This window comes from Tyto alba, unplaced genomic scaffold, assembly GCF_018691265.1.
Source record: "Tyto alba isolate M040663 unplaced genomic scaffold, T.alba_DEE_v4.0 Super-Scaffold_22, whole genome shotgun sequence".
Lineage (NCBI taxonomy): Eukaryota > Metazoa > Chordata > Aves > Strigiformes > Tytonidae > Tyto > Tyto alba.
In genome coordinates, this window is record NW_024881296.1 from 31,426,919 (window position 1) to 31,441,864 (window position 14,946).

Genomic DNA, 14,946 nt, shown 5'->3' on the forward strand with positions numbered 1-14,946 from the left:
TCCATGACATGTAATTGTGATTGGAAAGCTATTGGCAATTGAAATTAGAAAACACCCATTACAAATTTTTGTTCCTTTTTTTTTCCCCTTATTACTCACTGCTTTTCTTGCCTTTTTTTTTCTTTTCCTTTCAAAAAACAGTATGGATTTAGAGGCTAGAATAAGTATGGCTAGAAAATCGCATAGATGAGAGCACTGTGTTCTGAAGGGATGAGGCATATATCACAATCTTACTATGAAGTCTTCTGGTGCAGTAGATATTTAGGGAAGCATGGGTTCCAGTCACAATCAGTTGTTTTAAGCCAAACCAGGTTGAAGGGTTCGTTACTGGGCAAACTTTATAAAGAAGCAAAATGGGAAAAAAATTAAGCATTAGGATGCATCTTGTTGTAAAGTTGGCATGATCTTCTGCTGAGTTTTTCAACAATTGGGTTATGTCCTAGTTATCTATCTGCTTGTTCTTGTAGTGGTGGCATTTTTTTTTCTTTGCACTTAAATACAAACAACTTACCTTCTTTCTTTTGTTGTCTTTTGCATATACAGGTGTTTTGATTAATAATGTGAAATAATTGATTTATAAGACCTTTAGAAGTTTCAGGCACCCACACTTCCTAAAAACATAGCTAGTTTGGAGAACGGGGAGAAGGGCTGCTCTGTGTGCAAGTGTATGTGAGAGAAAGAAGTTGTTTTTTTTTTTTCCCCCTGGAATTTCCCCCCATGTGCATCCAAAACCAATGGGAGATAGCAACTGGTGCATCTAGAAAAATATCAACAGGCTTTACTAGATTTTTTTTTTTAAGTTCTTAAATATATTGAAAATCTGTTCCAGTAAGATAAGTTCACTGGCTTACAGACCCCCTGGTTAATCGCTTGCTTTGTGGTATTGCAGAGGACCCAACAAGAACACATTTAACTCTAAATGGTTAAAATGACTTTTTAGGATTGTTGTCAAAAGAAGCCACTGATTTCCAGAATTTTTACATTGAATGCAGACCATTTAAAATCCAATTGTCAAAGTTAGTTTTCTTTTCCAGAAGTAGTACATACTAAAAAGTTACTTTTACATAATTTCTTCGGAATTTGTAGTCCTTATTTGCAGTTTGACTGAGCAATGAGAGGTATATTCCCAGGTTAATTCTAATATGAAGGTTACCCATCTGAGCTAGCTGTCAGCTTCTTTATGCAAACTCAGATTTTTTTTTTTTTTTTTTTTCCTAGCGATGGTCTTCTACACATTTTCAGTACCTGTGTTGCAGCTTGGTTTTAGCAGTTGTCTTATGTGATATGTACTGTTGGCTTAAACATAGAACTTTGGCGAGGTTATTAGGAGATTAAATTTTCCTACCATGTTATGTAGATACTAGAGGGCTGGTGTATTAATCTTCATTTCACTTTTCTTATTTATTGCATGCTTTGTATTGGGAAGTCAAATACCTTACTGCAATAACTTTTTGGTCCACTTTACAGACCTTCTTCTGTCTTTTGAATTGATTGGTTATTTCTTGCACCACAGCCTCCAGTAGTGAAAACAGAGATGGTAACTATTTCAGATGCCACACAGAGAACTGAAATCTCCACTAAAGAAGTTCCAATTGTTCAAACAGAAACTAAAACTATCACATACGAATCTCCACAGGTATGGTAGCTGGGTTATTATACTGTTTTCAAGCTGTTTTTTATTCCAGTTACTTGCAGATCAAAATAGATTATGTCAAAAAAAAATGCTTTTCAAAAACCTGTACTTTTTTTCTAGCAGCTAAGATTATACTTTGGCAATGAAATAGGTAAGTGAAACGTTGGTAGACAAAGCAGTATTACTTCTAAAGTTCTAAGTTGTGTTTTTTATATATATAAGGACTTGTATAACTCATTTTTAATAATGGAAACTTGAGGAACATAAAACTTTGATCATAAATTTTTCACAAGAGTGAACCATAACAACAGTCTTACATGACTCGGTAAACATGGGTGACTTCTATTTAGATTTCCTTTCTAACTGAACTAAAGAATGTGTTTAGTAAGAAAACCAGCCTTTTCTGCTGTGAAAACAAAGCTTTTAAATGCCAAAATACAAAAAATATATATATTTTTTTTTTTGTCTCCTTACAGTTTGATGGCAGTGCTGGTGGCAATGCTGGTGTGCTGCTGAGTGCACAAACAATTACATCTGAGTCAATTTCTACTACTACAACTACACACATCACAAAGGTAGAATATAATGATGTCTCTCTGAGCTAAAAAAAAAAAAAAAAAAACCCAAACAAACAAAACAAAAAAAGAAAAACCAAAAAAACCCTACCTCAAAATAAAGTCTTATATTAAGTTTCTCATATGTTTGCTAATTTACTGAAGAAAACTGACTTGAAATGAATTGGGTTAATTCGAGGCATATGTGTGAATTAATCTTTCTGTACACAGATTTTGAATAGAGAAGCCCTAATGAATAAGCGGGAATATCTGGGAACAGGACAGGGAAAGGGAATAAAATATGATTAGGTTTTTTTAGTACTTCATATAGGTCTTATTTCTGTGTTTGGCAAATGAGTATGGACCTAAGTTTTTACAGTTTTGGTCCTGTCGTCACTCGCTGATACCTTACAAAATCTTTGTTAATCTAACTGATTTGTCTGAGGTCCACAGGAGCCCTGCTAATGGCATCAATTACAAGGATGAACTGAAACAATGTTTCCTTAGCCTTTGTGCTGATGATCCTTGTGCTGCTAGGTTTAGAGCATATTTCAAAACAGATCACACCACTAGATTACTTTGAAAACGTATTGTGGTGCTGAATTGTGCTCTGCATTCTACGCTTGAGAAGGAAAGGTAAACTTGGTGTTAACAGGACATCACATCTGTTTCAGTCTCATGTCATATTTCACGACGGAGTATATTAGAACTACCAAAGTGTGGTGATAGTGATTATTATTATTATTATTATTATTAATTTATGTAAATATTTATCAAATTTTGAACTTTTGTCTTTGAACTTTTAACTTAGTGTTCCAAGAAAATTACAGAAAGCATTGTTTAGGGTAAAGCAAAAGGGAAGAGGGAAACATAAGGTCTAAGTTTGGGATTTTTATTCCCCCCAAGACAAGAAGTTTCACATCACTGCTGAGTGGAACAATAATTCACTGCTCACTAGATACCTGTTCAATATATATATTCTTTTAAGATTGAAAGTTGTAGTCACAGAATGACAGTGGAAGGATTATGTTTGAAAGTTGTCAGATAAAAGTCTCGTGAAATAAAGGAAGCTCAGAATTTAAAATGTGTATGTTTTGTTATACAGACTAGTCAACAGGTCTTTTTCAGTCTCGTGCTCCCTTTTGGAATCATTAAGCCACCACATTTTAGACAAAAGTATTTACTCAATAAATTGTGCTATGACAGCTAGAGGGGGGAATAAAAAAGGTGTACATTTACTTGTCAAATTCAGATGTCAGATAATGCTGCTTTTTGAAATTAACCATTAAAGAAAATGGTTTCATTATTGTCTTCTGCTAAAAAATGACTGGGAATATCATACTGCAGTAGATCTTTACCTTTTCTTACCTACTGCCTATCATCGATTAAAAAGACCGCTTGAATTTTCTAAACTAACTTTCTGTTTTACATCCAAAACCATTCATTATTGATAAAGGGACCTGCCAAAATAGTTTTAATATTCTGATGGTGTTCCTAACAGAATCATTTTGGATCTTTTCTAATATGGTCAGTGTATCTTTAATAGATTATTCTTTTCTCTTATGCAGGCTGATTTTTATTTTTTTTTTTTAAAAAAGGGCATTTAAAGTTATTTCTGTGAGAATTTTTCTATAAGCTAAAATGTTTTAAATGTTAGAGTAAGAAACGAAGAAACAAAGCACAAAATTATTTCCATCAGCCATGTGAAATATGTTGAAAATATCTCACCTAAGGTCCATGAACAGCAGAACTGAAAACCAGATCATCTTTGTATTTAATGGTATAGGATTCTCCAGCGACTGAGAAGAGGTCCATGATAGATGGGTTGAAATCAAAGAAAAGACTCCTGGAATTTACTTGTTACCAGATTTATATGGTGGAAGAAGATGGAATTCCAGTTTGTATGCATATCTAGATCTGTTCAAACTTGGGCTCCAATCACAGAAGGAATTCTTTATTGTTTGGTTTTTCTCAAGTTTATCAGTTGCTAGAATATGACTAATTACATAACTGAAAAAGGAGAAGATGATTTAGCACCAATAATATTTACTACTAATTGCAACTCAGTCACAGAGATTTATTTGCTTCAGTACAACAGAAAGGAGTGCTTGGTACCAACATGGAATGATTACAAGGTTGTTTTCTTTTCTTGTGCCCTCTGTAGATGGTAAAAGGTGGGGTATCGGAAACAAGAATTGAGAAGCGCATTGTCATTACAGGAGATGCAGATATTGACCATGATGAGGTGAGTGTGTAAGCTGTTAGCACTTACAGCGTGCTTTTTGTAGTCTGGTGAGATCTGGATGATACTTCAGAAACCTGAAATAGAGAAAACTAGAGAAGTTGAATAAGAGGATGTAGAAAGACCCTGAGACTGTTAACTGTGGCAAAATTGCTAAGCGATCATGTTTTGTGAATCAGGAGCCTTTAGAATATAACTGAAAGAAAAACAGCATTTGTAACTTTGCATCATAGATCGTGTGAATGGATTTCTTTCTATTTCTAAAGGAATTGCTTTTTTGCAAGAGACCCAGTTTGTTTAGTGCCACTTTTACTATTTGGGAGGAGAAGCATTACTAAAGTAATCTTATTTTGATATATGAATCTGGACAGATGGGAGTGTGTACTGCGTTGTGTCAGCAACATCTGAATGCAGCACTCATTTTGACTGAAAGTTTGAAATACATTAAAGCATAAACTGCTCGAATTTTAAAAATAGCCTTTGACTTGTATTTATAGAATTCTGTATAACAGAAGTAATTGGTGATCTGCTGGAATCTTATGTAAGCACCTTGCATCTCAATCAGTACCAAAGCAGTATTTTATGATCTCTTAGAAACTAAGGTTAAAATCGTTTCTACCTGCCTAATTAAGAAGGCTGAATTTAAGCAGCACACAGGAAAATAATTGAGAAAGTGTCATTATCAATTCTTTGTAGTGATGATTATACAATTTTTATTGTTTTCATCTAAGAAACTATAGTAACAAAGTTGATCAACAGTCACTGAATAATACAAATGGAAAAGCCTACCTTCTACATAAAGTTGCAGCGAATCCAATTCTAACTTTATGAAAGCTACACAAATCAACATAACAGGATTTAATTTAACTTCTTAATAGTAATATACTGAGAGCTATCAGGGAATTTAATTTCACATTTTGATTTGCCTTCAGAAAGTGGCTCTTGACAATTTGAATCTCTTCTTGAAACTCATAATTAAATGACAGGGCTGTTAAGCATCCGGCATGGCTCCTGTTTGCCTTGACAAGCGTTCAGTGCCCTTTGGGTGTCTGGAAAGGTCACACAATATCTTTAGTATATCGGTCAATTCTCTAAGCCTTTCTTTGTTTTGAGGTAAGTGAGTAACGAAGTAAAAAAATGCAATTATAAAAAAGTACAAAATATTATTTTAATCACTTCAGTTTAAAGCAGCAGTGATCAGCTTTTAAGAGATTTAAATCTCTAGCACTTTTTCGTCAGTGGATATGGAGCTCTTTAAATACACAGACTAACATACTGGATGTTTATTCTTTTGTCTTTTAGTTCTCTGCATCGCTAGAACAGTTTTCAAGAGGAAAATAATATTTTAATTTGGTGTTTCAGGATACAAATGTTTGTATTATTTGTTGTAAATTAATAATTAGAGACTTAAGGGTTTTTTTCATTGGTTTTGGTTTGATTATAAACACTGATCCTTAAATCTCACCAACCACTTTTAAATCTTCATTGTACTACAGAGATTACACTTGGCATATTGTAAATCATGAACTAATAAAAAATTGTTAGGATTAATACATCAGCAAACATCAGTATTGTACCAATGCACACTGTGTGTTCTGTACATATTTCCTTAATAGGACTTCAGATTCATTATCATTTAATAGTTAAGGTAGCTAATGTTGGTATTCACACTCTGTCTTCAGACTTAGTTATTTCATCTCTCACTTACTACCTATGGCTCAGGAAATTGTCACTTTTATAAAACAAATCAACCTTTTTGTTGCATTATGTTTTTCTTGCTTCTTCTAGTATATTTAGGTGGTTTTAGTTGTGGTTGATACTAAGGTGAACAGTGAGCTTAATGTTGCCTCAGAATGCCTTCCAGTTTCTTCTTTTTTTTCTTGTGTTAGGTACCAACAGTAATACAGCTCACTGAAATAAGATTTAGATCAGTGGAAGGAATAAAAACTCCCAGGTGCTCTTTCACCTGTTCTGCCACAGAGGGTGCTCTTCTGTGTTTGACTGTAAAGCCTTGTATAGAATAGAACAGAATATTTCAGTTGGAAGGGACCTACAATGATCATCTAGTCCAGGTGCCAGCTGTGTATATTGATACATCTCTTAAGAAGATAAAATTTCTTAAAATATGGAGGAGGGATTATAAGAAACTGAGTCATACTTAAATTTACACTTCCCTGAGTTAAGCTAGAGAAAGTTCTCTTAAACTAGTACAAGGAGAAAAAGGAGATTCTTATGCTGAGGAAGAAATTTGTTATGATCTTCTTTCAGAGTTTCAGTATCATGGTTAGTACACATTCCAAAGTATCTTTTCATTTTGTCCAGGAGACTGAAGGGAACTCTTATTTTTCTGTACTGTGTACGTTCTTAAGTCTTATTTGCTAGATCTGTTGCAGAAGTCCAAAAACTTCTGCAGTATAAGAATACTTTTTGTCTCCTGGAATGAGCTAGGAAAGTTACAGGGTAACTTTATGGTTATTTGCTACTTCCTGGAAATTTTGGTAAGTTTTTAGCGTAGCGGTGGGTTTTTTTGGTTGGGTTTTGTGTTTTCAGAATTGGTTGGTTTTGTGTTTTGGTTTTTGGTTTTAACCCCTGAGCCCTCTCAAGTTCAGGAATTTAGAATTCTGAACAATTATAACCAAAATTTCCAATGCTACTTTCCCATTCTCTGGCCCTTCATGAGTATCATTTTGCTGTTGTTGAGGTGCATATTTTGAATACATTTGCAGGCCCTGGCACAGGCAATCAAAGAAGCCAAAGAACAGCACCCTGACATGTCTGTCACAAGAGTGGTGGTGCACAAAGAAACTGAACTTGCTGAGGAAGATGAAGAGTAAAATCAAAAATACCCTGAAGCAAATACTTCAGGTAAGCTTATGTATATAATTAACACAGGAAAACATAGCATCAGTTTTCTGTTGCGTTCTGTAATAAAAGGCCTGAAAAATATAGGGCACCACTGATACATGCTATCACAAAATGGTGAGTTGAAGCAGGCACTAATAGTAGACTGTTAGTGAAATAATTTTTTTCTTAAGTCCAAACTGACATTAATTTTAATTGCAAATTTTCCTTTCTCCCAGTTTTGTCAAACTACTCTCATGGCATTTCCTGTGATGTTTGGTCAATTGAGTTTCGACTATTTCTGCAAAACATGAAGAATGTGTCACATTTTTCTGTTTACTTATACAATTACAGTCCTTATCTTACATCTTGCTTGTTTAGTGGGAAGACTGTGTGCTGTTCCCAGTAGTGAAAGGGCACACGTGGACGTTTAGTCAGCTAATTCTTAATTCTAAGCACATGAAATACTTAACCTTTTATCATTTTCCCAGGCAAGGAGGTAAATGCATTGCAAACTTGAGTTTTAAAGCCTCTTATCAGTTGAAAGAGGTATTTGAAGGAATATCAATTTATTAGGTCTCAATTCTAGGAATAAAAAAAAGAAAATCAGAAAAACCCACCTGCTGTACTTGATGTATTCAATATAAAGAACAGAATGAACACTGAATAAATCTGCTGTTGCACTGGTTACAGGCCAATGTCTTAAAGCTCAGGAACTGTTTAGGTGTATAAAGCTTCAGATTTCCCTTGCTTGTCACACTGGTTGATGTGATGAAGCTGAGGCTTCAGACTTTTTTAACTTGGTGGTTTTGTTAATAACAGATTCAGATTCAAGGAAAAAGGTTTCATTTGGAATGGTGAAATAACAATGGGAGAGATTTTAAAACAAAGTTTAAAAACTATTGTTTTAAGCCTTCTTTGGGAAGCATCTTGGTTTCTACCGAGTCTGTATTTAGCTAGAAGAGTAGAGATGTTATTGGCACATCTCAAGAGGGAAAACTGGTTTAGTACAACTTCAAGCTTTTGTTACGCATTTTGAGCAATGTTAACGTAGGGGGAGACAGAGTAAAAGAAATACGTTCTGTGTTTTTTAAAGAAATTAGAGTTGTGATTCTTATTTCCTTGGTTGAATAATTTATACAATGGTGGTTGTGGCCCATGGAGAAGAGTTGTAGGTCCTGTACCAGGCAGGCATTCCCTTAGTATTGAATTAAGTTTTTTACCAAAGGAAACTACCTGTCATAAACTTCATCATGCAGCTTCAGGAGGCTTCTGGATATCATGAGCACTATTCATGAAGTGCCAGGAATATATGAAAAATTAGACACTGACTTGATTCCAAATTTGATGTAAGCTACTATAAAGAGGGAAGGATGTATTTCACATAATCCTGATAATTTCTCACATTGAGAATTCCTGTATCTGCGTTTCCTAAGAGCTGAAGATTTCCCTGTTGGGTATCACTTCCATGATCCAGAGGAGAAAAGATGCGTCAGTTTGAGAGGATACGAAGTGCACCTACTGAATGCTACTCTATGAAAGATGACCATTATCAAGGAATCTGAGTCCTCCTGAACTAGTCACTGATGACAGATGTGTATTTTCAGCTGAAAGACATAAGCTGTAGCCTTAGTTTATTTCATCTACCCACAAGTGTCTTGCTTTTCTTTAAGATCTGGATAGGAGTGGAGGAACCTGTGTGGCTGAGGAAAGGGAGAGCTAATGTGTGTTGCCAACTGCTGACATGCATATGGTCAGTTAGAGGCTGCATGTTGTGAGCTGTTGGGGAAAGAGTTTTTCTCATCTGTTGGCAGAATTGTTGGTTCCCATCACTGCACACATCAGCTCTTCTGAGAGTTCATCCCGAACTCCAGCTACCTGCAGCACTGCACAGAGCAAGGGTGTGGTGTGCCATGGAGAAGTCCACAAGGGTAGGAGCAGGATGCCTGTCCTCTGCCTGCAGACAGAACGTTTACCCACCTTCTCCATCAGAGTGGTTTCCGTCTCCTTTCCTGGACTCATACAGATTCTTCTAGAACTACAATGGTTGTTTTGATTATGTGAGTTCATAAAATGCCTCTTGGCCAGTTTTCCTCTAAGCTTGCTGAGAAGCTGGTGGTTTTACAATACAGTGGAGCTAAGCTTGAGCTGCCCCTGAAAATGTCTTTAGTTTGGGGCAGATTATTGTGTGTTTGGCAAAGGAATGAACAATTTTCTGTTCTCATAACTGTACAAACTGTACAAACCAGGACAACAACATGGATCGAGTTTGGAAGTGCTTAGTCAACACTAACCTGGATATTAATGTTATAACATTAATACTTTTTAAATTATTATAACATTATGTTATAAACTGTGGAAGTAACAAAGCGGGAGTTGCTTGTGAAGGGAGGATTGGGGAAAAGTCACCAAAAATTAGTCACCACAAATCTCTGTATGTTTTTTCAGTGTTCAGCTGGGTTTCTTTCATAGCTTTGTTGCTTAGTGACATTCAAAATGGGTATAGCATGTATGCTCAGGCTTTGTTTTGAAAGCACAGGAGAGGACATGGAGCTGTACTGAACTGTGAGATAGGGATGTGTGGATGAGTCCTCACATCACATAAATGCTCCAGAAGGGCTTGGAAAAATCCACATTGCTTCTAAGAGAGCCATTTGTTTGTGGCAAAGAGAGTGACTCTGGTTTAGGTAACTTCACTGGTCCCATGGTACACAGCAACATTAAACACGCACGCTCAAACCATCCTTGTATTTTCAGCATTTACAAAGGAGGATCTAAGGTGGAAAGATACACTGAGACAGGGGAACAGATCATTTTGATTTGCAAGGGTTTACTATTATAATATGTGCTACCATCACATTTTTCATTTATTATTAATCAGTGTGAATATAAAGCTCTTGGGAGCAGGAATTGCCTCTTCTGCTATATTTGATCAGAATGTGCCAGTTTCTTCATGCTACCTTAATTGAGAAAAGTGTCTTTCAAGTAGGCGTTCAACATAATCCATCCCATATAAGTAATTGCCACATCTTTCTTGAAGGAAACTGTGTCATGGGAGGAAGAGACAATCTTGGCAGGTTTGCACCACATTTCTACATTAGTGATGAGCTGCAAAGTTGATTCTCCTCCTTCATCAAATATTTCACTACTTTGTAAAAATTGTGTTCAGGAGAAACATTCAAAGAATTCCTTCTGTGTGCTGAGGGTGGTTTTTGCTTTTTTTGAGAAATATATACATTGTAGAATGGTGTTTGCAATGTATCAGAGAGTGTCAGATGCAAATTGCTTTACAACTCTTGGTCTGAAATGTTTGTGAGAGAGTAAAAGAGGACTAATATTAAGACATTTCACCATGCTGGTCTTGTATTTGAGACCTGGTGACTTGTTTGACTGATGATGCATTTGAGTTAAACATTAAGGAGAAAATTTAGTTGTCTAAACACAGTCCACCTGAAGTGCTTTGAACATCTGTCTGCAGCTAGGACCATCAAAAGCCCTATGCCCTCCCATAGCAGCAACTGAAGGACAGGTGGGACTGCAGAAACAGCTTTAGACAATTGTGTTTAGGCAGTGGGGTCATGCCACAAATTTTGATTAGTTGTTTTTAACGTGATGAAAGCTCTGCCCTGATGACTATGGCAGCATTAGTTTTGTAGACTTGTTTTCTCTAATGAAAGTGAGAGATATTACACTCTAATTCTGAGGAATTGTTAACTGACCAAATACCTTAATTTTTTGTCTGCACCAGATTGTGGATTAAATTTTTTGGTAAATCTGCAAGAGGTGACTTTTAAAATACCATGAGAATTTGGGAGAGGGAAAAATACAGTAAAGCAAGAAAAACATTGATAGAAACTGAATTACTGTTCACCACGTGATTGAAGGGGGCTCTAGTTCATGCATCATTTTTTACTGAGAATTCCCCCCCCCCCATTACCTACATGGAAAAAAGACCTTTTGACTCTCATGGTGTGACATTCGCATGGTATCTGTTATGAATGCTTATGTAATCTTCCCCCTTCTTTTTCTTCCAGAAGTAAAAATGATACTGACTGTGATCATGACCAGGAAGAACTGTAATCATTCCAAGTCATCACTACTCTACCGAATTCACCAAGCCTAGCAATGATGGCCAGATGTTCAAGACTTAAATGCCAATACCAAACTCCATTTTAACATCTTTGGTCTATATTCCCTTACAATCTTTCTTGTTTATTTTTTATAACCACTTCTTAACAATCGTAGATTTTTTTTAAATGAAGTTTTAGAGGATATGATCTTCTTTTGCACAGATACTTGTATTTTTGAAGCTGATTATTAATTGTATGAAAGTGAACAAAAAAGAAGTCTGGAAGGCAGTGTTCACTGGAGCAGGTGGTAGTTGTGCAGGAAGAGGGATCTTTACTAATTTAGATATAGTTTTTTCCAAATATTTCAAATGAAATCTCTTACTGGAGTAATTTACAGATCTTCTTTTTTTTTTTCTTTTTTTTTTTTCAGATTATTCAGGTAAATATATGGTATCACATAACAAAGATTTTTATAAAAATACAACATTTCCTAAAATTTGAAAAATATATTTCTTTGGATAAATTTTATACTGATATCTCTGTAACTCTTTCCATTCTAAGGTCCTCCTCTCTGTGGAGCAGAGATGGTGTGCCAGTCAATAGAGGAGAAGGAGTTGCAGACACATTTCTTCTGACTGAGCACTGTGTTCTTTTTGCACTTTGGTGCCAATGCTCAACTTTTTGCAGACGTTTTGCTATCTGCAGCATTCCAGATAAGGAAAGAAGGAAGAACAAAATAATCTTTCTCTTCTTCCAACAAGAGATGACCTAGGCAGCTTAAAACCTTAGTGCTTTTTTTTCTTACTGCGTCCAAACTTCAACACTTCCATTATTTGAATACACACGTAGAATGCTCGCTTTCTATTAAACCTCACTGTCTCCATGTTAGAACTGACATTTCTGTTACTGAGAAGGTATATGTTGCAGCTGCTTCATCTAATGGTTAATGCAGGTTTTTAGGATACTGAGTAAAACTGTACAATGGACTCCATTCATAAAGTAATAAGAGAGTACCATCATTTGAGACTGCCATTGAGAAAACCTGTTAATTATTTTGGATTTTATTTTGTTCATGCAGGGGGTGGTTTGTTTGGGGTTTTTTCTGCTGTTGACTCTGTGTATAGTTAAAATGCCAAATTAGATTTATAGCAGCTTAAAGTTATATTAAGTGTTATTTTGCTTTCTGTAATTCTGTTATAAAATAAAGTTGTTTATTCTCTGTATGACTTTCAGCACTCAGACATAAACTTGGAAAATATTTAAAGTGAGCAACTCAGTTACAAGAACTGCAGTTTTAGAGACCACAGAACCTTGAAGAGTAGGGATTAGTAAAAGTAGTCTCCAGGATGATCAGAAGGATGGCACAATTGACAGGCTCCTAAATACTGATAGAAAGAATCAGTGTTTATTAGCCAGCTTCCAGTAAGCACCCTGGTGTCTGTGGTTCAGAGAAGAGATCGTTCAGATGCTGAAGCAGATTAGACTTGGACAGCACAGCGCCAGCTAAAATGCCCCTCAGTCTGCAAGTGGTTCTACTGAATTCACCAGGTTAGGGTGTACTATGGTCTTCAGGTAACAAGCCAAATCATAATACTTCTCACTACGTTCTTTTTCACTTCTGAGCAATTTATTTTTGGTGCTATTCTCAGTTTAGATTGCTGCCATCTGTCAGCACGCTTGCTTAACAGAAATTCCTATTAGTTTTGGCTTTGTATAATTTGGATAGCATAAGACAGCAGTAACCAAGATGTTGATTTCTATATGTATAGGCGTTTTCAGTTATATCCCACATTACCCAGAAAAATAGTAGATGGCAACCTTACCTGCTTTTCTTCAAAAGCAGAGATATTCTGCCTTTCAAAAAGGGGAAGAGAACCCCACCCAGCCTAATAACATAAGAAAATGGCCACAACACTGTGCATGAGTAGGGAGGTTGTCAAGGAGGTGGCAATTTTGGCATATGTACGTGATGGAGGTCAAAATAGAGATACTTGCATTTAGGGGCATGTCTTAATGGATTTTTCATACAAAAGGATATAAGAAAAAGCTCTATAAAATCTTTCAGGTAATTTTGATATGATGTAGTGTTAGTTGCAGAACTCATTTGATGGGAGGAAAGCATGTTATTTCAATTTCTTACTGATTTGGATCTTTCTGATTTGTTAGACACTAGATCAGTATTGGTTTTTATTGCAATTGTATTTAATCCTTAAAACTGCAAATATAATATTATTGAAAACAATATTACTTTCCCTAGGAGCTGTATTTTTTCAAATACTAACCAGAACCTTTTGTCAGTGAAAAATTAATAGTGCTTTCAGGTCAGCATAGCTTGTGCATAGCTATCACTTCCATTGATTAAACATGTACTAAATAAACAACAGTTGTCATGCAGAAAACAGAAGCCCCAAGTGTGATCAATCCTAAAAATAGTCAGGTTTTACGGATTCTGGTTGTATGTAATTATTTAAATATTCTGGAATATTGTGCAATTCTGATGAGTTTTCATTGTTACTTTTTTTAATATGTCTATAAGAAAAACTGCAACATGCAACAAAAGAAATTGTTCTCAAGGCATTTCACAAGCTGGCTTATAATACACAGGCAATTTCAAATACAATTATAGGCCCATTTAATGAGAAGATAGTTCAGTAATTAATTCTGCTTAAATACTTAAAAAAGTGAGTCATTTGGGTCCTACACAAAAATACTTAGTATGTCTGTCTTTCTATTCATGATCACTGAAGATTCCATAATAAATGTGGGAATTGTTCTACGGTTTATTTCCTAGATTGAGGTTTCAAAAAGGACAAGCAAGCAACTCTGGTGACAGAATTTTTTTTTTTTTTTTTTAATATTGTTCAAAGTGATGAGCAACTACAATACAAAGTGTTTCTTGAAGTATTCTTCTATTTCACAACTCAAGCTGAATGGCAACTTTTAGTTTGGCCATCAAATAGATGGAACGAACGAAGTGAAATACTATGACAGAGGTCAAAGTTTGTGAGATTTGATCACAACCAGAATGACGTCCTGGCCAGGGTGCAGTGCAGTGGGAGCTTCTCAGCTTTTAGGCACGTTAACTGTGGAAGTTGGCTTCTTGGAGCAGCTGGTATCGCGCACTGTTGACATGCCTACACCTCTAGAAGGTTTGAAACTTTTGATTTTCAGGCTCCTCAGTTGTCTGGGGTTTCTATACTGCACTTGAAAAAAGAAAGATACTTGGATTAGTAACATTAGCACAAATTACAAGCATTGTAAGCGCTGCTAATATCTGTAGTGTTAAATTAATCTGCTTGGCATGAAGCAAATCCTACAAAAGTTTTAGGAAGTAATTCTGTATGAATGGCTGGACTGGGCCAGGCAAAATGACTGACACTCCCAGATTCCTGTCTCAGCGGGAGGCTGCCTCAGGGTATGTGTAAGAATAAGTACTGTACTAGAAGGTTGTGCTTTCCCAAATATTCTTCCAGTAATTTTAAAAGACTTACCAGTCTATCAGTCTTCCATATTTATCTGGAATTTTTGGCTAATGGCTTTTTTAAAAAAAAAAAATCCTCTGGCAGGCATCTTCACCACTCCATGTGTCTCAAAAAAAAAAAAAAT

The 14,946-nt window shown here is 35.7% G+C and overlaps 1 protein-coding gene across 25 annotated transcripts in view; it reads left to right on the plus strand.

The window, feature by feature from the left end:
* EPB41L2 (erythrocyte membrane protein band 4.1 like 2) overlaps positions 1-12,563 on the plus strand; it is a 128,418-nt gene extending 115,855 nt beyond the window's left edge. For all 25 annotated transcript variants that reach the window (XM_042795704.1, XM_032983126.2, XM_032983141.2 and 22 more), the window contains 5 exons: positions 1,514-1,636; positions 2,110-2,208; positions 4,352-4,432; positions 7,156-7,294; positions 11,305-12,563. In XM_042795704.1, the coding sequence (XP_042651638.1) occupies positions 1,514-1,636; positions 2,110-2,208; positions 4,352-4,432; positions 7,156-7,263 (411 nt within the window). In that variant the 3' untranslated portion in view covers positions 7,264-7,294; positions 11,305-12,563. The remainder of the gene's footprint in view (positions 1-1,513; positions 1,637-2,109; positions 2,209-4,351; positions 4,433-7,155; positions 7,295-11,304) is intronic.
* Positions 12,564-14,946: the final 2,383 nt, after the last annotated feature.